Below are 24,026 nucleotides of genomic sequence, written 5' to 3' on the forward strand. Positions count from 1 at the left end.
CTTACTCCTCCACCATCTTGAAGGCGTGCCCCACTTGTGCCATATTTGAAGTTCAATTTTAAGCTAATTGATCACTTCTTCCTGCTTCTGTTTTCCCACCTCCTAGTTTCAGGCTTGGCCACTGGTTCTGGGATTTCTCTTGGGGAAGGAATTTGGCATTGTCTCTTTTTTTTTTTTTTTTTATAAGTTTGGATTCTGAACTCCTGAGGGAGAAGACTGGGTGGGAGACCTCTTTGGGAGATCAAAGACAGAGTTTTGAAAAACTACTGAAGTGGGGTTTTTCTAGGAAGAATGTTTTTTAAAATTATTTATTTATTTATTTATTTATGGCTGTGTTGGGTCTTCGTTTCTGTGTGAGGACTTTCTCTAGTTGCGGCAAGCGGGGGCCACTCTTCATTGCGGTGCGCGGACCTCTCACTGTCGTGGCCTCTCTTGTTGCGGAGCACAGGCTCCAGACGCGCAGGCTCAGCAATTGTGGCTCACGGGCCTAGTCGTTCCGCGGCATGTGGGATCTTCCCAGACCAGGGCTCAAACCCGTGTCCCCTGCATTGGCAGGTGGATTCTCAACCACTGCGCCACCAGGGAAGCCCTGGCATTGTCTCTTGACTTTTCTTCCTGCCTCCTCAGCCATTCATTATGCTGTCCCTTGCTCCTCCAGGGTTCATGTGGAGTGGTGGGATATGAAAGGGAAAAGGCAAAAGTTTTTCAATGATATGCTTTCAAATGCTGTTTCTTTTGTGAGGAAGTTTTGGTTCTTCAGAGGCTTTACACTGACCTCTTCTGTAAAACAAACAAGCAGACTTACAAATACTGCTATACATAAATATATTACAAAAAAGGTCTGGACCATACAAAACAAATGGAAAATAATGTTTACCTCTGAGTAGAGCAAGCGGAATGAGGGACAAGGGGTATGGGCATCTCAAGGGTGTTTTTACTTTGTATTATTTGAATTCTTATAACATGTAGAATGTATTTTGGATATTTGGTAAACAAAAAGCTATATATTGAAAATAACATGAAACATTGCAAATGGGAAATTACTTCTAAATAGAAAAAGTGTAGAAGGGCCATTTTAAAGAAAACAGTCTAAAATAAAATGTGTATGTTCATTAACTTTAAAAAACTGTAGTGTTTTCAGGTGAGTTTTATGATAAAGTTATAATAGGGAAAAAACATGAACTTAGAGATACAGCTTTGATTTATTTTTGGTGTGGATTATTTCTAAAAATCATGTTTTAAAGCATCATCTACATATAACACATAGATTTTTAGTATAGTTTGAAGAGTTTAGACAAATGTATACACCTGTGTAATCCCCTCCCAATCAAGATATAGAACATTCCTTTCCCACCATAAAGTTCCCTTATGCCACTTTCCAAACTTCCCACCACCCTAGGCAACACCTGATCTGATTTCTGTCACCACAGCTTATTTTTGCTGATTCTGGAACTTCATATAACAAGAGTCATATAATATGTACTCATTTGTGCCTGACTTACCTCAATCTCATATCTGAGATTCATCCATGTTGTTACATGTATCAGCAGTTCTTTCCTTTTTATTTACTGAGTAGTATTCCATTGAATGAATATATCAGTTTACATATCTATTCTCCCGTTAATAGACATTAGGATTGTTTCCAGTTTTTGGCTGTTACGAATAAGCTGCTATAAATACTGGTGTACAAGTCTTTCTCTAAACATATGTTTTCAGTTCTCTTGAGTAAATACCTAAGAGTGGTATTGTTAGGTCATAGGATAGGTATATATTTTAATTACAATAAACTATCAAACTTTTCCCCAAAGTTGTACTATTTTATATTTCCATCAGGCATTGCGAATTCTATTTATTCCTCATTCTTGCCTGGAGATTTCTTTGTTGGGAGGTTTTTGACTACTGATTCAATATCCTTACTTGCTATTGTTCTGTTGAGATTTTTCTTTTTTTTTTCTTTAATGATTCCCACAGATTCCCTCAGTAATCCTGATGAGGCGAGATCTGAGTGGGCCTCCCAGGAAGCATCTAGCCATACCTGGGGAGCTGGATGTCCGTCTTGGACTCTTGTTTTCCTGCTGGAGAAACCATAGGCTTGGGGGGCCCTGTAGGTGTGGTGCTGTGCCAGGCTTGGGGGAGGGACAGTGTGGTCAGAGTGTAGCCACTCCTCTTACCCTTCTCTGTCTCTCTGGTCCAGGAGGGTGCTTTAGCCTTACCCCCGGGTTCTAGGATTTTTTTTTTTAGTGTTGTCGGTGGATAGTTGCTAGTTGGTCTTCTTGTGAGGGGGACTGAAGTTTGGAATGACCTGTGTTGCTTTCTTGATGACGTCACCCTTTAAGGTTTTCTGCACACACAATCATGATGTCTTTGCATAACAACAGTTTTGCCTTTTCCTCTCCAGTTTTCATGCCTTTTGCATCTTTTTTTGCTTTACTGTACAGGCTAGTTCTTCTGTACAATGTTGAATAGAAGATCTGAGAGCAAACATTCTTGTGTTTTCTCCTAGTCTTGGTGAAGAGTTCAGTGTTTCACCATTTAAGTGTGATATTGGCTGTAGTTTTTTTTGTAGGAAAAACCCTTTTATTAGGTTGAAGTTTGATTCTCTTTCTGGATTACTGAGAGGTTTTAATCATTAACGGGTTGAATTTTGTCAAATGTATTTTCTTGTCGAGATATTTTCTTTTCCTACTAATTTGGTGAATTTATTTCAAATATTAAGTCTTACATTTCTAGTATTAAACCCTGTTTGATTATTATTTATTAAACTTTTTATATATTTGCTTATATTTTGTGAAGAACTTTTTGTATCTATTCTTATGAGAAACACTGGTCTAATTTTCTTTGCTTCAAGTGTTAGCCAGGCTTTTTATCAGAGTTCTGCTGATCTCACAAAGTAAATTGATAGGTGTTCCTTATTCTTGTTTTTTCTGAAAGTTTTTGTAAGAATAGTCTTATTTTTTTCCTTAAATATTTGATAGATTCACCAGTGATACTGTCTTTATGGGAAGATTTTTTTTTAAAGAAATTCAATTTAGATTCAGAACTATTGATATTTTCTGTTTCATCTTGTATCCCTATGTTGGATTTTTCAAAGAATTTTTTCATTTCGTCTAAGTTATCAAATTTATTGTCATAAAGCTGCTCATAATAGTTCTTTATTCTTATAGTATTTATAAGATCTTTAGTAATATCCCTCCTTTCATTCTTGTTATTGGTTATTTGTATATTTTCTCTTTTTATTCTTGATCATTTTTACTAGGCAGTACCAATTTTATTGACTGTGTTCAAAGAGTAAACTTTGGCTTTATTTTCTCTGTTGTATTGATTTTGCTCCCCGGATAATTTCTTTAGATCTCCTTTCAGGTCTGTTGATACCTTCTGCTTTATCCAGTCTACTTTTGAGTGTATCCAATGATGATTTTCATTTCAGATATGATCCTTTTTATTCTAGCGTTTCTGTTATTTGTTTGTTTTGTTTTGTTTCTTTGATATTCTCCTATTTATCTGCCGAGAATTCCAATGTTTTCACTTGTTAAGACTATGTTTTCATGTAAGCCTATGGAATATTAACAATAGCACTATTAAAGTACTTCCTCAAGTTATGTCTAATTTTTCTGACATTGTAAGGAGAAAATCTAGATCATTGATTAAAAACTTCTTTTCTAATGTAGGCATTTAAAGTTTCTAATTTTGTTCTGAGCATTGCTTTAGTTGCAACCTACAAAATTTAATGGTTATATTTCCTTATTCTGTGAAAAATTTTTTCTAGTTTCCCATCTGACTTATTTTTCAACTCATGAGTTACTTAAAGGTGTGTTTAAATTTCAAATATTTGGGGATTTTCTAGATATCATATAATTATTGTTTCCTCATCTAATTCTGTTTTGATCAGAGAGTATACTCTAATGTTTGAGTTATTTGAGACTTAAATAATGACAGCATATGATCTTTCATGATGAACATTGAAAGGGAATATTATTCTTCAGTTTTGGATATTGTATTTTATAAATGTCAGTTAGTTCAGGGTAATCGATGGTATTATTTAGATCTCCTGTATCAGTATACATACTGATATTTTTGTCTTCTACTTTATCAGTTATTGAAACAACAGTGTTAACATTTCAACTATGATGGTCTTTTTCAAACAATCATTTCAAACAAATCATTGTTTTTTAAAGTCTTTGCTTCATTTTGCTCATTTTTATGTCATTTTAATGATTTTTATGTCTTTCTGTTGAATTGATATTTTTGTCATTATGAAGTGGACCTCTGTATCTTTGGAGATACTCCCTTGTTTTGGTGTTTACTTTGTATGATAATACAGCCTCTCAAGCTTATTATACTTGATGTTTGCATAGTATCTCTTTTTCTATTCTTTCTTTTTTTAAAAAATAAATTTATTTTATTTATTTTATTTTTGGCTGCCTTGGGTCTTCATTGCTGTGCGCAGGTTTTCTCTAGTTGTGGTGAGCGGGGGCTATTCCTTGTTGCATTGCGCGGACTTCTCATTGTGGTGGCTTCTCGTTGCAGAGCACGGGCTCTAGGTATGTGGGCTTCATTTGTTGTGGCGCATGGGCTCAGTAGTTGTGGTGCAGGGGCTTAGTTGCTCCGCGGCATGTGGGATCTTCCCAGACCAGGCCTCGAACCCATGTCCTCTGCATTGGCAGGAGGATTCCTAACCGCTGTGCCACCAAGAAAGCCCTCTTTTTCTATTCTTTCACTTTCAGTCTATCTGTGTCTTTGTATTTAAAGTTGTTTCTTAGAGACAGCATATAGTTGGATCTTGATTTTTTAATATAGCCTTTTGCCTTTTATTAGGAAAATATCCATTTTCATTATATGTGTGTGTTTTTTTGTTTGTTTGTTTTTTAAAATTAATTAATTAATTTATTTTTGGCTGTGTTGGGTATTGGTTTCTATGCGAGGGCTTTCTCCAGTTACGGCGAGTGGGGGCCAGTCCTCATCGCGGTGCGCGGGCCTCTCACTGTCGCGGCCTCTCCCATTGCAGAGCACAGGCTCCAGATGCGCAGGCTCAGTTGTTGTGGCTCACGGGCTTAGTTGCTCCGTGGCATGTGGGATCTTCCCAGACCAGGGCACGAACCTGTGTCCCCTGCATTGGCAGGCAGATTCTTAACCACTGCGCCACCAGGGAAGCCCTATATGTGTGTTTTTAAGTCTATTCTCTTGCTGTTTTCCTTTTTGTCTCATATCTCTTATTTCTCTTCTTTTGTTTTAATCAAATGTTTTTCATTCCACTTTATTTCTTGTGTTAACTTTTTAGATATTTCTGTTGTAATTAATTTTTAGTATTTGGTCTAGGTATCACAATATGCATTTTTAACTTGTCATGGGCTACTTAAAATTAATACTGAACCACTTCATTCTTAACAAATATAAGACTCTTAAAATAATATAATTCCATTTACTACCTGCCCCTGCCATTTCTGTTGTTATACATATATTTTATTTCTACATGTGTTGTAAGTGACACTAAGAAATTATTTGTGCTTTAAAGAGTAATTTATCTTTTAAGGAAATGAATACACATGCATTTCCCATTTCTAGTGTTCCTCATTTCTTCTTAAAGTTTCAGATTTCTATCTGGTATCATGTGATTTAATTAAGCCTAATGCACTATTTAAAAAGTATTTCTTGTTGTGCAAGTGTGCTGGTGACTAATTCTTAGTTTCCTTCATCTGAAAATGGCTTTCTTTCACTTTCAGTTTTAAAGACTAATTTTTATTGGATGTCATGTTCTGGGTTGAGAGTTCTTTTCCTCCTTTCATTGCTTTGAACGTATTCTCCCATTTTCTTTTGGGTCTCCATTGTTTCTGATAAGAAGTTAGAAGTTCACCTGTATGTCGTGTAGTTTTTCTCTGTCTGCTTTCAAGATTTTCCCTTTATTTTGGGGTTTTTGCACTTTGATGTACCTAGGTTTAATTTTCTTTGTACCTATCCTTTATGGGATTGCTGAGTTTCCTCATTTTGTAGGTTAATGTTTTTCAGTAAATTTGGGAAATTTTCAACCACTATTTCTTCAAATATTTTTTTCTGCTCCAGTCTCTTTAATGTAATAGGACTTTAACAGCTATTTAGTAATTTTGAAGTCCTGTCTTCTAATTTCAATATCAGGGTAATCTTGGAGTCTATTTCCTTTGATGGCTTTGTTTCCTGGCTGCATGTCACATTTACTGCTCATTTTCATGTCTGGACGTTATGAATTCAACATTGTTGGAAGTCTGATTTTGGGTTTTTTTTTCCTCTGTTTTTTTAAGCATGTCAAGTTTCATTCTGGAATGTAGTTAGTGTAATTGGAGGTATTCTTAATCCTATCTAGGCTTGGTTTTAGGCTTTAGTTGGGCCAGTGTATAGTAGTCCTTACTCTAGGGTATGGTCCTTTTTCTAAAGACTTGGTCTTTCTGGTATTTCAGCTGAATTCTGAGCTATTAATGAGGTTCCTCCACCATGACTAGATAGGAACTTTAAGATATTCTAGCACTGCACAGCCTTTAGTATCTCCATTCTTTATTTAACCCCATAGTAGCCTTTGTCTGCTAGCCTAGCTTCTGCCCTGTCACCTCCTATCCCTAAAACTGTACAACTGCCTCACCTTCAGTACTGTGAGTTCCTGCAAATTCCACTAGCTTCAACAGTCCCAAACTCTGATCTATGATCACTGTGCACTGCCTGAGCCTCCATTTCCCTGTGCTGTAGTCAGAAAATTGTCCCTAGCTGGGGATCTTGGGTGATGGTAGAAATCACCTTCTGTGTTTCTATTTTCTCTTATACTGCCTATTATCCAGTCCCTGAAAACAGGTGCTTCATATGTTTTGTCCAGTTTCATAATTATTTATAGCAAGAGGGGAAGTTCAGTATTAGTTACTCTATTATAGCTGGAAAGAGAGCAAACAGTATGTGTAAAAATGATTCGATTTTACTTATACCAAACAGATGCTTATAGTTTCATCTGTAATACTGAGTATAGCAAATATAATAAGAAACTTTATAAATAGATTAGGTGTTAGGAATAATTGCATATTTGGTGTGTTGCTAAAAGCTGATCAGAAAATACTATTTATTTCAACCCTTGTTATGATTGCTCCATTCCCATATATAGTTATGAATAATATACACTTAATGGGTAATAAATATTTGAATAAATGAAGACCAAATTAGAATGTATATTTGAAAAGCCTTTGAAAATTATTAAGTATATGAATATGTGGAAGATATTTTTATTAAGATCTTTTACTAATTTGCGAAATGTATTCTCTTTTTTTGCTTTAATTTAAATTGAAAATCTTATATTGACTTACTGGAATTCTTTGAGTTTTTTTTTTAATTGAAATGATTTTAAGTTGGAAGGACTTGGTTAGTGAATGTATATTGGCTTATGAAACACTCAATACATTTTTTTTTAAACAGTGATTTTATTTATTTTTCTTTTTTCTTTTTTTTTGGCCATGTTGGGTCTTAGTTGTGGCATGCGAGATCTTTCGTTGTGACACGGGCTCTTCGTTGTGGTGCGCAGGCTTCTCTTTAGTTGCGGCGTGTGGGTTTTCTCTCTCTAGTTGTGGTGCACTGGCTCCAGAGTGCATGGGCTCTGTAGTTTGCGGCATGTGGGCTCTCTTGTTGAGGCGTGTGAGCTGAGTAGTTGTGGCACGCTGGCTTAGTTGCCCCGTGGCATGCAGGATCTTAGTTCCCCAACCAGGGATTGAACCCGCGTCCCCTGTGTTGGAGGGTGGATTCTTTACCACTGGACCGCCAGGGAAGTCCCTCTCAATACATTTTTGTTACTTTTATTTATTTTAAAGAAGTAACCAAATCCCTGATTTCTTTGTTTGGTTTTAAAATGTTTTTGTGATCCCTTTGGTATTAAAGTATAGGAATAAAGGGTAATGATTAAGAGTCTACTGAGGTTTGATTTCAGTGGGCATCAACAAATAGTAATAGTCCATTGCCTAAACTTTGGTTATGTTATTAATTTCCCAAACATATGTTTTTTAATTCTCTTAAGTTGACTGATTTTCTTTTCTTACTATTCTAGGTCACTATCAATATTAGCTCACATCATTGAAAAGATAATTTTGAAGACATGTTTTGCTGAAAAGAAAACTGAGAAAAATTTTACGAATGGGATGAACACGCACCAGTTAATTGACTACCTACTGCAATTTGAATGTTAACATTACCCACCTGGTACAGTTACTTAGTGATGTACCTATTCTCACGATACCCTATTTCAGTGTGCTCGTCTTGATTAAAGAATTCAAAGTGGAGTACCGCAAACTTGATATGGATAATAAAAAGAAAGACAAGGACAAATCAGATGATAGAATGGCACGACCCAGTGGTCGGTCAGGACACAACACTCGAGGAACTGGTTCTTCATCCTCTGGAGTTTTAATGGTTGGACCTAACTTTAGAGTCGGAAAAAAAATTGGATGTGGGAATTTTGGAGAATTACGATTAGGTAAGACTATTTTGTTTATTCCATAAAGTTGGGAGCATTTTTTAAAATGAAAGATACTTTTTAATGAAATGATTTAGTTACTTAATTGTTTAGTTGTTTAATTGTGGTAATTTTAAAGAATATAGATATTAGGAATTTCTAATATACTTCTATTTTTATTTGTCAGTAATTCCCTAGTATAACAATGTCTGTTTACTTGAGATAAACCATCCAGAATATGAGAAAAAAGAAAGTAAATTTAAAAGCCCCAGCAGGCTGAAATAGATACCAGGAAAGCCTTTGCAATGTATTTTTTAGGAATGATATTTAGGCTACCTTTTCTGATTTGAAAACATTTAGTAACTGGTTACTTTAGGAGGATATGTATGGCTTAAAGTCAAGGTAATATGCTGAAACTGCATCAAAAATCAGTGAAATTTACAGTGCTGTAATCTATTCTCCCCTTCCCCCAAGTATATCCAGGGTAGTTTAGGAATCTATATTCTTAATAAGGGACACAAAGTACTGACTCAGTTTATTCTTACAATCAGGTAAGTTTGGGAAGAAACACTGGTCTAATTTAAACCTCCTAACTCTACATTTAAGGCATTTGAAACTCAGTGAGGGAAGGTTTCTTGCCAAATGTCACACAGCAATTTAAGATGGACTCGTGATCCAAATCTACATTTTTAACTCCTAGTACAATAAAGATGTAGCTATCTTCACTGAAGAGAAACAAGAAGGAGGGTAGCACAGTTTTATGGGAGTCAGTATTGAGGTACCCTGAGGGCTCTTTGGTCAATGCAAGAGTGTAAACTTCGGAAATAAAAAGAAAAAACTTGGCTTCACAATTTTCATTAGATTCAACCCTGGTGTTAGAAATATACGCAATTGTATGTTCATCTACTCGACTTCTCCTTTTTCATCTTGTAAAACACTCTAATTTGTAGTTATTCCTTCATTTTATTACTGTTTTATGTAGCTAATGTACATTAAATCTTTGAATGAAGCAAGGCAATAAAAGGCAATGACATATTTTGTACATTGCTGTTAAATGATGTGTCTGACAGACTCTTCTGCATTTTAGAAGGGACACAAATATTTGTAAGGGTGAATGTTTTACATTTTATTTTTTGAAGGATATTGAATTAGATATTTTGAAATTCTTAAATTGTTTCTGATTTTGGCATTAGAAAAAAAACCGGGTTGTTTACTTATCCAACCTTGAACTATTATACATCCATCTATCCATTCAAAATTTATCGCATGTCTACAGTATTATGTATGAGGCATGATTAGGCACTGATGATACACTAGAAAAATATAAAATTTGTCTCTGCCATTATGGAATACGTAAGTCATTTAACTATGTGGGGCTTCAGATTTCTCAACTTTAAAATGGGATTATTTCCACTTCCTAAATTATTGTGAAGATTAAATTTAGATAATAGTGTAAAAGGACCAGCACTATACTTGCCTGTTTTAGGAAAACAATGATTGTTCTGATCCATTAAAAGATATCAAGATATTTGTTTTTAATTAAAATTATAGCATGTTATATGTATATTTATTTAAATTTATTTATATAAATTAGTTTTATAGCTATATATTTTGTCTTATATAAATATTTGTACTTCACCTGTCACTCTATCTCTCTTTGTGTATATGACTATAGTACCGTAGTACTTCGGCCTTTTTTTATTCAAAATTGGTTTCATGTAATTTATTTCAAAATAACTATGTATATATACATCTGTGTGTGTGCATGTATGTATATATGTGTGTGTGTATGTGTGTGTATACACACAAAACAATCTAGTGGAGCATTTTAACTAGGGCAATATGAGAAACTATATGTACCCATATATACTGAAACTATATATGCTATGTACTGAAAAAACAGCAAAATAACCCTTTCTTTTGCAGTCTGTGAATGAGCAGGAATAGGCATAAGATGACTTACTAGTCCATCCATCCATCCATCCATCCATCCATCCATCCATCATCTATTTATCTATCTCTCTGTACCTAATCTATCTATGGGTTTTTATTATATATTTGTGTACATCTATTTATTTAAATGTATTATCTATACATGTAACTGTTTTATGTGTACTTATGATACATGTAACATATACACTTGCAGAACTAATTTAATCATATTTTTCTTTCTTGATAGACTACTAAATAAAGGGACGTTTTATTCATTTTTCTAAAGGTCCCAAGTGATTTCTCTGTACAGAAAAAGTTGTGATAAGTATCATTCTTTCTGTACCTGGATAAGCATGCTAATGTTAAAAGCTGGTTTGAATTCTTAAGGTGCTTTCTTTAAAACCATGTTAATAGACATTTGATTTCTGGCACTGAAATTTTTGTGCTTAGTATTGGGTAAGAAGGAATATAAGGTATATATGTTACAGGTAAGTGATTTTCAACAAAGATGCTATTAGCACCTTGGGCTGGACAGTTTTTTGTTGTTTTTTTTTGTAGAGGACTGTCCAATGCACTGCATGGTGTTTAAAACTTCAGACTTCTTGGGCACTAAATAGGAGTTGGATCTCCACATACAACCCCAAATGCCCTTCCCCCAACCTCCACTGCCATTTCTAAATGCCCCAAGGAGAGACACTATTACCCTCTGTTGAAAGTACAGGAAAAAAAAAGAAAGTTGGACATAAAAATTGGCCTTGAGATTAAAAAAAAATTGTTGAACTTTTGAAGTAATCTAAAATTAAATTTAAGTAAATGTATTTACTATCATTTTTATCTGTATTTTTAATTGTTAAATGATGAATTGATATATTTTTGGTTTTATTTTATCTTTGTATTGTGGTAAGGCTTGCATCCTGCTGCATGTTAGATGTATTTCTAGCTTAGTCAACCAAAACCCCTAGAAATGTTTTTAACAGGCACTGAATGAGACAAAAGAAAGCTAGCTAAAATGTGGGGTTATACTGTATATATTTTTTATTTTCCCATGATGCTTTAACATCTTAAAAAAACCTTTCTGGTCAACCCTATTTCAATTAAAAAAAAAAAAAAAACCTGAGGTGAGACCTCTTACTGCAGATGTATTCCAGAATATATGGAATACCTTTCTGCTTTACAGTTCAGCCAACATAACATTGCTTTAATAATAAAAACAAAAACACCTCAAAACCTTTTTAGCTGTGGAGAGACTGCTTCTCTACAGGCTAGCCAGTTCTTAAAGATAGCAAAGGACTCAACTGGGAGCATGCCTTGATCTGCAAACTAACCAATCCGGAGCCATGCGTCCTCTCTGGCCCATACACTCCAGGAGGCAATTTTCCTCTTCCTTAACTCATCCCATGGCCAAGTACAAGACAACTAGAGCCTGCCCACCAAAGGCTAACAGAATTATTCAAATTACCCAGTCCTAAGCTGTTTACCCTGCCCTGCCTTGCCTTTCCTGCAGAAACACCAATAAAGGCCTTGGCCTAAGCTCTTCCCTTGCTCTTGTCTTCTACCACCTGTCCAAAACATGATGCTTCTTCTGTGACCCCCTTTCTAGGAACTGGAGTATAATAAACTTTGTTTTCCTGAGCTGCTTCTGTGTCCCCTCTTGTGGCTACACCTGACTGACCATGACGCAAAGGAACACAGAACAAGGGTGTTATATATTTGTCTATGAATTCCCACTATCTGAAATAAGATATTGTAAATTTTGATATAATTAAGTAGACCACAGGAGTTTTTATAACTTCTTTTATTTTTGTTTTTTCTTCTCTTATTCCTGTATAGCTTATAACTCTTCTTAATTTATTGTTTATATTTAAGAATTGTTTTGTTGAAAATTCTGCAGGCCTTACAGTATATATCAAGTAAATATACAGATTTGAGTGGATTCATCATTTTTATGAATGTTTATTGATTTTCTACTTTTTCTAACTGAAGCTTAAAACTTATCTGAAAAATGTAATAATAAGGAATAGACTATGATGCTATGACAAAGAGAACCTAGAATATAGTGGTGTTAGGCAAAATCGTTTCTTTCTTTTTCACATAACACAGACCAGAAGGACAGCACCCAGAGCTGTCAGGGTATCTCTGCATCCTCAATATGTGGCTTCAGTCTCTCTTCCAGCCAGCCAGCAAGAAGAAGAAAAAGGGCCAGAAGAGCATATGTTCATTCTTGGAAGTGGGGAGCGACATACCTTAACATCGACTCATATCCAGAACTTGATCACATGGCCGCACCAAGCTGAAAAAGAGGCTAGAAATTTAGTCTAGCTGGACAACCATTTTAAAAGTTGGGCATTCTATTATTAGGGAAGGGGCACAGGTATATTTTGGTTAATTAGTAATCCCTGATATAAACATATATGTAGTTTCTGTAGAACATAGTTTTATAATAATGACCACCCAAATGCCACAGAATTGGTAAAACCATCTTTTCAAGTTCAGTGTGGCACAAAGCTCTATTGGAAATGTCTTTTGAAATTGGATTTAAAACATCAGTTAACTGGAACCAGTCTACTTGGAGCCTTCTCTTAACTGCATTCCCTCTATACATACACTCCCTCTCTTTCGCTCGTATTTTACCCACAAACACATATTCTGTGCATTGTTAGTTCATATATATAACAAATATCGATTGAAAGCCAATTATTGAAGGCTGTGCCTATGCAAGGTGACAAAAATGCATTGGTAGTGTTGTTCAGTCTATGTTCATCTTTATAAATATAACCCTCAAAGTTCAGCAAAATCTCTTATGTTCAAAAAAGGTGATGCTTTTAGGATTTTGTACTTTCTGCTGCGACTTAAAAGTAGACATTTGACCATGTAAATGCCAACAAAAACAGTACTTTTAGAAGTATATGGTTTATTTTGATTCTGTGGAATTTGTGTTTAACCTAACTTCTTGTCCTATGAATATTTTTCCCTGTGTGCTTGCGAATAAATATCATATACAGGATAATTATGAAAAGATGATAATGTCTTGAGGAAATATAAATTCCATATTTAAACTCAAAACACAATTGTTCCTTTGTTAGACACCAGTTCCTCAAGATTAAGTTTTTCATTGTACCGTTAAATTATTCACCTCAAGCTTACTAGAGGAAGACTACAATTTTATACATAATGCATTCTTGAAAATATATATGAAGGCACATCTAAATGCTGAACTTACTGGCTAAAAATATGGTATGTTTTCTAAAATTTTTTTATATTTATGGGCTCAGTGAGTACCTCACTATAGCTTAGCATTCACCACTTTGGTTACTCCTATTGAACTCCATCTTTGTGATAAGTGTGACGGGTTTATGAGACTCATGCTATTTAGCATTAGAATGAATGCTTTTTTTTTCACTAATTTTTATAAAATAAGGACAAAACTCAGAAAAACATTATAATATTTATACGAACAAACACTGCTGTACAGTGGTGGCAACGGTTCTAGGTATTTTCGCCATAAGTCTTTGCTGCAAGCAGTTTTACTGTTTGGCCATACAACTCATTGGCCATAAGGCAGTTTTGCCGTAAAGGGTGAAATAAATGATTGACAATTTGGTTTCAATGCTGTAAAAGATAAAATAACTGGTTGACATTTTGGTTTGACAGTTTGGTTTCGACGGGTTGACAGTTTGGTTTCACTTCTCCACTAATGCAGTGCTTTCATTTTTTTTTTTTTAATTTTTATTTTATATTGGAGTATACTTGATTTACAGTGTTATGTTTCAGGTGTACAGCAATGTGATTTAGTTATATGTATATCTATTCTTTTTCAGATTCTTTTCCCATATAGGTTATTACAGAGTATTGAGTAGAGTTCCCTGTGCTATATAGTAGGTCCTTGTTGATTATCTATTTTATATATAGTAGTGTTTCTAGCCCAACCTCCTAACCTCCTTATATTTTTATTTTATATAAATCTTAGGCCTCATAATGGTCTAAATAGCGACGAGTAGCGTGGTGGTCTTAAAATAGTGAATAAAACAACTACATATATTGACTTGATAGAAAATAAAATGATAAGAAAACTTACTAGAGGTATGACATAAGAGAGTGAAAAGCCAGATTGCATACAATACTAGAAAATGAGAACATCACTTTGCAGATCCTTCAGGGAACGCAGTCATCCCTGCCACACCTCAAACCAAAAGCTTACCAAGCTATAGCAAATATAAAGAAGCAGCTAGTAACTCACAACAGTCATCCAGAGCATTGTCAATTCTTTGGCTAATTTAGATACAACAGCTTGCGCTCTAATGCTGTCTTTATCAGATTTATCATGCAATATTAGAAGTTGGAGGCAAAAGAAGAATCAAGCTCTTCCTATCCCCCATAAAGAAATGGTTACGTGATTCCTGATGAGTGTAAGTTTCTTGAAAATGGTGAAAATTTTTGCTCTTTGATAGTGGAGAACATTATGGAGACAGAATTTTTGTATTTGGTACAGAATCTGGCTTAGATGACTTGATAAAACATAAAGACTGGTCATGTGATGGAACATTTAAATGTAGTCTAGAGATTTACTACTAGTTATATAGGTTACATATATTGATAATAAATAGGAGCATCCCTCGATTGTTCATTTTATTTCCAGGGATATCTGTGGAGACTTAGAGTTAGTTTTTTTTTTTTTTAATTTATTTTTATATTTATTTTTGGCTGTGTTGGGTCTTTGTTTCTGTGCGAGGGCTTTCTCTAGTTGCGGCAAGCGGGGGCCACTCTTCATCGCGGTGCGCAGGCCTCTCTCTTTCGCGGCCTCTCTTGTTGCAGAGCACAGGCTCCAGACGCGCAGGCTCAGTAGTTGTGGCTCACGGGCCCAGTTGCTCCGTGGCATGTGGAATCTTCCCAGACCAGGGCTCGAACCCGTGTCCCCTGCATTGGCAGGCAGATTCTCAACCACTGCACCACCAGGGAAGACCGAGTTAGTTTTTTTATGTCGTAGGGAACTTAGGTCCAACATGAGATTCTGAATCCTTAATGATTGACTTTGACAAAGGAAGTGTCACCTTTTCTCAGATATACCATAATACAACTATAATCATGAATCTATACACGTTTTAAATGTATTCAGATATTTTTTTGTATTTTCATTTTGCACAGTAGAATCTTTAAAATATTTTATTACTAGTCTTTCATGTGTCATTGTGTCCTTTTTAATGTTCATTTTAAATTTTATTTTCATTGTTTTATCTTTTCCAGCAAAATTGCCTCATGGGCAATTAGCTGTGCTGCGATACTGCTTGTGGCAAAGATTCTTATGGTGAAAATACTGCTCACTGTGGCAGCATATCCAAGACTGAAATTTTGTCTAGAAGTTTTACTGCCATTTATTAGCTGTTGTATAAAATGAAGTTAGGAGTATTATGTTGGAAAAATACCATGTGTGAAAGTTGATGATTACCTATTTTGTGTTAAGTAGCCAGTGTGACCAGGGCCAGTTACTATCACAGTTAAAAACAACAATGATCAGTGTTTTGTTTTTCTTACTATAAAAATAGTACATGCTTATTGAAAGAATACTGGAAATCCAGAAATCAAATATTGTTCTGTTTTTTATTCTTTGAACTGTACTTGTAAAGAAGCACATTAATTTCTGTATCAGATTTTCTTCATATACTTAATTCTCCATAGTATTTTACTTGAACTACAGATGTTGACCCCTTGGAATTTTCTAGATTATTTTCAACTTGCTGGTGCCAATGATTACTGTAATTCATTTGAATTCTTTACATATTAATTATATTAAATCTTTATTCTGATTTGTCTTTCACCTGTTCTTTGTATATAATAGTTTTTTTCAACTTACAAAAGTTTAAAATATTTTAAGCTATCAAATCTGTATAAAATCTTCTGATCTTTTAATCTTTTTCCATTTATTTTTAATGCTTAAAAAGGCTTCTATATACTGGCCTGATAAGTATTTTTTCTTGTTTTATGGGTTATATCTAACTCTTAAAATACCTGGAATTTAATTTGGTTATAAGGCAAGTTATTAATAACCCTTCTTCCCCTCAGAGTAATTAACTAGTTTGTCAAAGCCAATTATTGAATAATACTTTTAAAATTTTATTTTATTTTAAAGGTATTCCAGATTTTTTCTATATATTTGATCTATTTACTAGATTGCATATGAGCCCTATTAAGATCACATCCCATAATAATGAAGGATTTAAAACGAGGTGGTGATCGAGAAAGGAATTTTGTACTCCTGTTTCTATATAGGGTTCTAGTTTTGAAATTTAGTTTAGCATGTGTTTGCCTACTGATTACTTTGTAAATTGTATGCAGTATTCCAACAAAACAAGAATTTTTTTTTTTTAATAAATGGACTAAAGTATTTATTAGTATTGCTTTCTACTCTGAATCCAGGTGAAATACTAAATATGTTATGGAGTTGATCATAAATTTAAATATTTCCTTGTTATTGAGACTTCTGCTAAACAGTTGGAAGCAAAAACCTATGTTTCATTTAAATGTGTTATGTGCTTCCCCCGACCCCCCCAGAGTACAGTTTTACATAAGGTATCTTTAAAAATTCATTGCTGGTAGAATCTGACATTTTTCTTTTTTTTTTCAAGGGAAAAATTTATACACAAATGAATATGTGGCAATTAAACTGGTAAGTTCATGTTTCTTATTTTTCTTTAATTATTTTCTTGTTATTTCTTTAATGATTAAGTTGCATTTTCACTACTTTTTTTTCATATCATTTTAACTTGAGTGTTTATTGGGAAAGTGGTAAGTGTAACTGATCTTTTGTTATTAAGCTCCTAACATCATCATGCCCCTCAAGTGTATGATAATGTATATATAAGATATCTGTGTCTTTGTGTGTTACAAAAACTTAATCCCTTTACTTTGGCAGCATTATAGAACTGAATTTTAAAAATTTTGAATTTAAGGAAGCTGGCGTATTGGCATTTTTAATTAGATAAAAGTTAGAATGCAAGATTTTTCTTCCTGATTCAAGCATTTGGACAAAGGTGTCCTTAGTATTCAGGATTACATTATTTGAAAATGTATTTGAGGTACCTTCCAAAATCTCGTTTTCTGTTGATGTTTTTATATTTGGTAAAACTTGGTTATTGCTTGACCTTCTAGGATTCAGAAATTCTTGATGTGGGTGGATACCCAGGCAAGCAAACTCCCCTGGGACTGTTTTGAAGTCCCAAATGTGCCTGGTATGACAGCTATAAGGCAGCTTTTTTTTTGAATAGTTGGGATCTGGGAATTTTCATAAGATATAACTTTGTCCTGGCACACCTGTTCTATCTGGTTAGCCAGCCATGTTTCCCTGAGGTTGAGCATGGCTTGGTTTTCCCAGCCTGCCTGCTAGTCTCAATCTTGTCTCTGCCAATATAACCACTGTTATTAGGGTAATGTGCTTTAATATAGAAGGAGAGACTACTTGAGGAAGAGGCAAGTGGGAGAAATTTAAAAAATTAAAAAAAAAACTTTTGGGATGAGATAGAAAACTGTGCTACTTAATTTTAAGTGTCCTGTGAGTGTAAACCAAGTTTCACTGCAACAAATGCTGTTTACTTTTACTGGGAAATAAAAATGTACAGAAGGGTTGTGGTGCCAACAGGAGAGACTAGCTGGCTGACATGTGAGTTGGGACTGGCATTTACCTGGCATGAGTTCACCTGGGTTTAAGTTCTGGTCCTTGACTTTATGACAGAAAATCTGGTTAGGTTGTCTCATTAAGATTGTCACTGTTAATCAGAAGTGGATTCACAGTATTAATTCATGCAATCAGTCAAGCTCTCAGAGGTGTAAATATTTAGGAAGAGTTAATTTCTAACTTACAGTGAGGTATTTTACTATTATGGGTCCAGAATGCCGACATCAGTATAAATAATATGCTTTCTTTCTGTAGGCTGATATACATAGAATGCTAAGTTAAAATTACAAGGTTCCCTCATGAGTGTGAAATCAGGACGAGGGGAGTTAGTTTGTGTGAATCACAGTAGGGAGGCCCAGGATGCAGGGAATGGGCACTGCTGACTTTTTCTTTGGATTTCTTTCTTTTCCCATGTTCTAGGCCAGTGGTCTGGGATCTAGATGTTGTATGGTGTTGGGAGTTGGAGTGGCACACCAGAATGGAAGTGTGGCAACACCCATATTCTGTGTTATTGATGGCCCGTAGTGAGTAGCTTCAGATATTTAACTGATATGTTAGGGCAAATAAGCCGTTGTGTCAAAATAGGAGCCCCTCTAGGCTGACCTTTACTTGTCCATTTCAGTCATTAACTGGTGACCTTTAGGTCCTGTTATTTTCAGATTTGGAACTTGTTTACCCTGTTGACATCTTTGATGCCTTAGTAAACACGTATTATGTCATCTTTTAGCCTTCTTATGTATACACACATAAGTCACTTTTTTAAGTTTACCTTCATGCCATATCACTATCCTCTTATTTTTCTTCTTTTTTTGGCGGGCGGACATTCTTTTTCTGCTCTGATTTATCCCTTTTTAAAGCACAGTGATCAGGACTACATATAATAATTATGGTTATTCGGTATTCTTTGGGAGAACTGGGAATATTTTTGGATCTCTCTGTGGTACTTTGAGGTTGAAGTATGGTATAGAGTCATGCTTGCCTCAGACTCATCCAAAAAATATATTGGCAGGGCAGAAAATTTTTCACATAAACTGTTGGACCAGGGTTTGGTACTTAGTTTACTAAATATTTGTGTGTGTGTCTGCATGTGTGTATGGGTATGTATTATATATATATAAAGTGTCCTTATATATTTTTTTGTATCTTATGTTATCTGTTTGTATCTATTGTCTCTGTTTATTGAAGATAATATAATTTTGTTCAGAACCTCCCTAAAGAGTAACCACTTGAAAATGTTATGTCTGTATACCTTCAGTGCTATCTTATTTTTGTACGTTGGTACAAATAAAGGCATTATTTGTTGACAGTGGTGTTCAGAGAGCAAACTTCAGTGACTACTTTTAGCTCTGTTATCTCCTATAAAGGTTTTCACATTTATTTAATGTTACCCTAGTTCGTATTGATAGTATGTTTCAAGGTAATTTGTTAAATTTGACCTCAGCCACCACCCTCATATCTTGTTGTTTGTAGTTATATAGTAACCCGTCGTTCATGAATAATGAAAAACTCATCCTGTGGTGAGGTGACTTTTGTTATATGGTGGCACAATAAAATTTTACTGCTAGTAAAGTATTGGAATCAAGTTGAACTGACTCAACTAAGTTAGATCTGAGTTTCTGTTTTTACCTACGGAATATTAGTGATTGAATAAGTTATTTTTTTAAAAATTTTATTTTATTTATTTATTTTTGGTTGTGTTGGGTCTTCGTTTCTGCGCGTGGGCTTTCTCTAGTTGCGGCAAGTGGGGGCCACTCGCGCGGGCCTCTCACTATCGCGGCCTCTCTTGTTGCGGAGCACAGGCTCCAGACGCGCAGGCTCAGTAGTTGTGGCTCACGGGCCTAGTTGCTCCGCGGCACGTGGGATCCTCCCAGACCAGGGCTCGAACCCGCGCCCCCCGCACTAGCAGGCAGACTCTCAACCACTGCGCCACCAGGGAAGCCCAGTTATGTATTTAATTTTACTTGTGATTTCCTGAGTGGGCATCTTTTATTATATCTTATGGTTATATACTTTTATATAGTTAACTGAAGAATTCCACTATGTGGAAGGAGCTATTTTAAGTCATATATATGTGTATATAAACAAAATGAGAAAGAATATTCTATCCCTCTTTCGTAGATGAGGGAACTGAAAAGTACAAAAAGATTAAGTAACTTGCCAAAGTCTCTACAACAGCTAGTAAGTAGTGAATTTAGAATTCAAACCCAATACAATTTAGTTTCAGTGCCTGTGCTTTTAACTAGAGTTGTACCCTACCATTCTGCCTCTCAAGAACTAAGCTGATTGTTTTCTCTTATAATAATCTTTATGATTATAATTGTTCCACTGGGATTTTACAGGTTCTTTATCTGAAGTCTTTGTCGTTGGTTCTTTCACTACGATATATCTTAGTATAAATGTTTTAGTTATTCTGTTTGGGATTCACATTCCTCTTGAATCTCTGGTTTATCTTTCATCAGTTCTTGCATTTATTTCTTCAGTTATTCCCTCTGCTCACTTTTCTCTCGAGACAATTATCAAATGCATATTAGACCTTCTCATTATATTGTCCAGAACTCTAATCTTTTTCCTATATTTTCTATTTTTCTTCCTTCATAATGTATTTTGTATACTTTATATAGATGCAGTCTACAAAATTTTCTCATTCTTTACACATTTTTCTATCTCCCAGTTTCCAAATTCTCTTTTCTGTTGTGTTAATGTGCTGGTAGATTAGTTTTAAATTTTGTTATTGTAGTTTTTTTGTACTTCTTGAAGTTTTGTTGGTTTTGTTTAAATTTTGTTAGCTTGCTGTACTTTCCTGTTGAATCTTGTTCAATTTTCCTGTGTTATTACTTGGTTATAGTTTTGTTTCCTGCAAATATTTTCACACATTTATTATTTCTTATATGTTAAATCTATTTTGCTTCTGTTTATGTTCTCTGTGTGTGTGTGTGCGTGTGTGTGTAAAAATCTCAAAAACATTATGTTGAATGAAAAAAGCCAGACACATACATATAAAACATATATTGTATAATGTCATTTGTATGAAATCCAACAACGGACAAAACAAATCCAAAGGTGATAGAAGTCCAAAAGTGATTATCTCTGAGAGAAGGGTGATTGAAATGCTCTAAACTTTAGAGGCTAAAGGTTTTTTGAGATGGTGGTTGCAGGGATATATACAATTTACAAAGCTCATGGGCCGAATACTTAGGAACTGTGTGTTTTATTGTAAGCTGTACTCCAGCTAAAAATTAAAAAAATATATATTGTTGCTACTATCAGAATTTTCCTATCTCTGTCTTTGTTCTTTCTTACTTTTTTGTAATTTCTTACTTCTCTTTACATTAGAAATATATAGTTTAGAGGTGAATTCCTGGGAACAGGAGAAATAGAATCAGGGCCACCATTCTAGTCATGAATGTTCACAGTATACTCTTCTTCAGGGTCAAAGAGTCAAACACAGATTTCCCTAATGCTTGATCTAATAGCCACTTAACCTTGTGTACATTTATGGCATTAATTTATTTTACACTGCGCTTAAAGTTGACTATCTGGATTTAACCTTAGGGAGACAAAGATGGCTAAGAGAGTATTACATTACATAAGAGTTGAGAGTCCCTCCCATCATGAAAATTGCACAAGCCTCTTAGATAGCCTCATCTACCAGAGGACAGAGAGCAGAAGCAAGAAAAACTACAATCCTGCAGCCTGTGGAACAAAAACCATATTCACAGAAAGATAGACAAGATGAAAAGGCAGAGGGCTATGTACCAGATGAAGGAACAAGATAAAACCCCAGAAAAACAACTAAATGAAGTGGAGATAGGCAACCTTTCAGAAAAAGAATTCAGAATAATGATAGTGAAGATGATCCAGGACCTTGGAAAAAGAATGGAGGCAAAGATCGAGAAGATGCAAGAAATGTTTAACAAAGACCTAGAAGAATCAAAGAACAAACAAACAGAGATGAACAATACAATAACTGAAATGAAAACTACACTAGAAGGAATCAATAGCAGAATAACGGAGGCAGAAGAACGCATAAGTGACCTGGAAGACAGAATGGTGGAATTCACTGCTGTGGAACAGAATAAAGAAAAAAGAATGAAAAGAAATGAAGACAGCCTAAGAGACCTCTGAGACAACATTAAACACAACAACATTCGCATTGTAGGGGTCCCAGAAGGAGAAGAGAGAGAGAAAGGACCCGAGAAAATATTTGAAGAGATTATAGTCGAAAACTTCCCTAACATGGGAAAGGAAATAGCCACCCAAGTCCACGAAGCGCAGCGAGTCCCATACAGGATAAACCCAAGGAGAAACATGCCGAGGCACATAGTATTCAAATTGGCAAAAATTAAAGACAAAGAAAAATTATTGAAAGCAGCAAGGGAAAAACGACAAATAACATACAAGGGAACTCCCATAAGATTAACAGCTGATTTCTCAGCAGAAACTCTACAAGCCAGAAGGGAGTGGCATGATATACTTAAAGTGATGAAAGGGAAGAACCTACAACCAAGACTGCTCTACCTGGCAAGGATCTCATTCAGATTCGATGGAGAAATCAAAAGTTTACAGACAAACAAAAGCTAAAAGAATTCAGCACCACCAAACCAGCTCTACAACAAATGGTAAAGAAACTTCTATAAGTGGGAAACACAAGGGAAGAAAAGGACCTACAAAAATAAACCCAAAACAATTAAGAAAATGGTCATAGGAACATACATATCGATAATTACCTTAAACGTGAATGGATTAAATGCTCCAACCAAAAGACACAGGCTTGATGAATGGATACATAAACAAGACCCATATATATGCTGCCTTCAAGAGACCCACTTCAGACCTAGGGACACATACAGACTGAAAATGAGGGGATGGAAAAAGATATTCCATGCAAATGGAAATCAAAAGAAAGCTGGAATGGCAATACTCATATCAGATAAAATAGACTTTAAAATAAAGACTGTTACAAGAGACAAGGAAGGACACTACATAATGATCAAGGGATCAATCCAAGAAGAAGATATAACAATTATAAATATATACGCACCCAACATAGGAGCACCTCAATACATAAGGCAACTGTTAACAGCTATAAAAGAGGAAATCGACAGTAACACAATAATAGTGGGGGACTTTAACACCTCACTTACACCAATGGACAGATCATCCAAAATGAAAGTAAATAAGGAAACAGAAGCTTTAAATGACACAATAGACCAGATCTAATTGATATTCATAGGACATTCCATCCGAAAACAGCAGATTACACTTTCTTCTCAAGTGCGCACGGAACATTCTTCCAGGATAAATCGCATCTTGGGTCACAAATCAAGCCTCAGTAAATTTAAGAAAATTGAAATCATATCAAGCATCTTTTCTGACCACAATGCTATGAGATTAGAAATGAATTACAGGGGAAAAAACGTAAAAAACACAAATACATGGAGGCTAAACACTATGATACTAAATAACCAAGAGATCACTGAAAAAGTCAAAGAGGAAATCAAAAAATACCTAGAGACAAATGACAATGAAAACATGACAATCCAAAACCTATGGGATGAGCAAAAGCAGTTCTAAGAGGGAAGTTTATAGCTATACAAGCCTACCTGAAAAAACAAGAAAAATCTCAAATAAATAATCTAACCTTACACCTAAAGGAACTAGAGAAAGAAGAACAAACAAAACCCAAAGTTAGCAGAAGGAAAGAAATCATAAAGATCAGAGCAGAAATAAATGAAATAGAAACAAAGAAAACAATAACAAACATCAATAAAACTAAAAGCTGGTTCTTTGAGAAGATAAACAAAATTGATAAACCATTAGCCAGACTCATCAAGAGAAAAAGAGAGAGGACTCAAATCAATAAAATTAGAAATGAAAAAGGAGAAGTTACAACAGACACTGCAGAAACATAAAGCATCCTGAGACTACTACAAGCAACTCTATGCCAATAAAATGGACAACCTGGAAGAAATGGACAAA

The 24,026-nt window shown here is 34.9% G+C and overlaps 1 protein-coding gene across 1 annotated transcript in view; it reads left to right on the forward strand.

Annotated features, from left to right (window-relative positions):
- Positions 1-24,026, forward strand: part of CSNK1G3 (casein kinase 1 gamma 3) — a 578,377-nt gene that overhangs the window by 36,853 nt on the left and 517,498 nt on the right. Inside the window, exons 2-3 of the mRNA XM_082380715.1 lie at positions 8,045-8,470; positions 17,002-17,042. Of these exons, the coding sequence (XP_082236841.1) occupies positions 8,293-8,470; positions 17,002-17,042 (219 nt within the window). The 5' untranslated portion in view covers positions 8,045-8,292. The remainder of the gene's footprint in view (positions 1-8,044; positions 8,471-17,001; positions 17,043-24,026) is intronic.

Source organism: Balaenoptera borealis, assembly GCF_965194805.1.
Source record: "Balaenoptera borealis genome assembly, chromosome: 2".
NCBI lineage: Eukaryota > Metazoa > Chordata > Mammalia > Artiodactyla > Balaenopteridae > Balaenoptera > Balaenoptera borealis.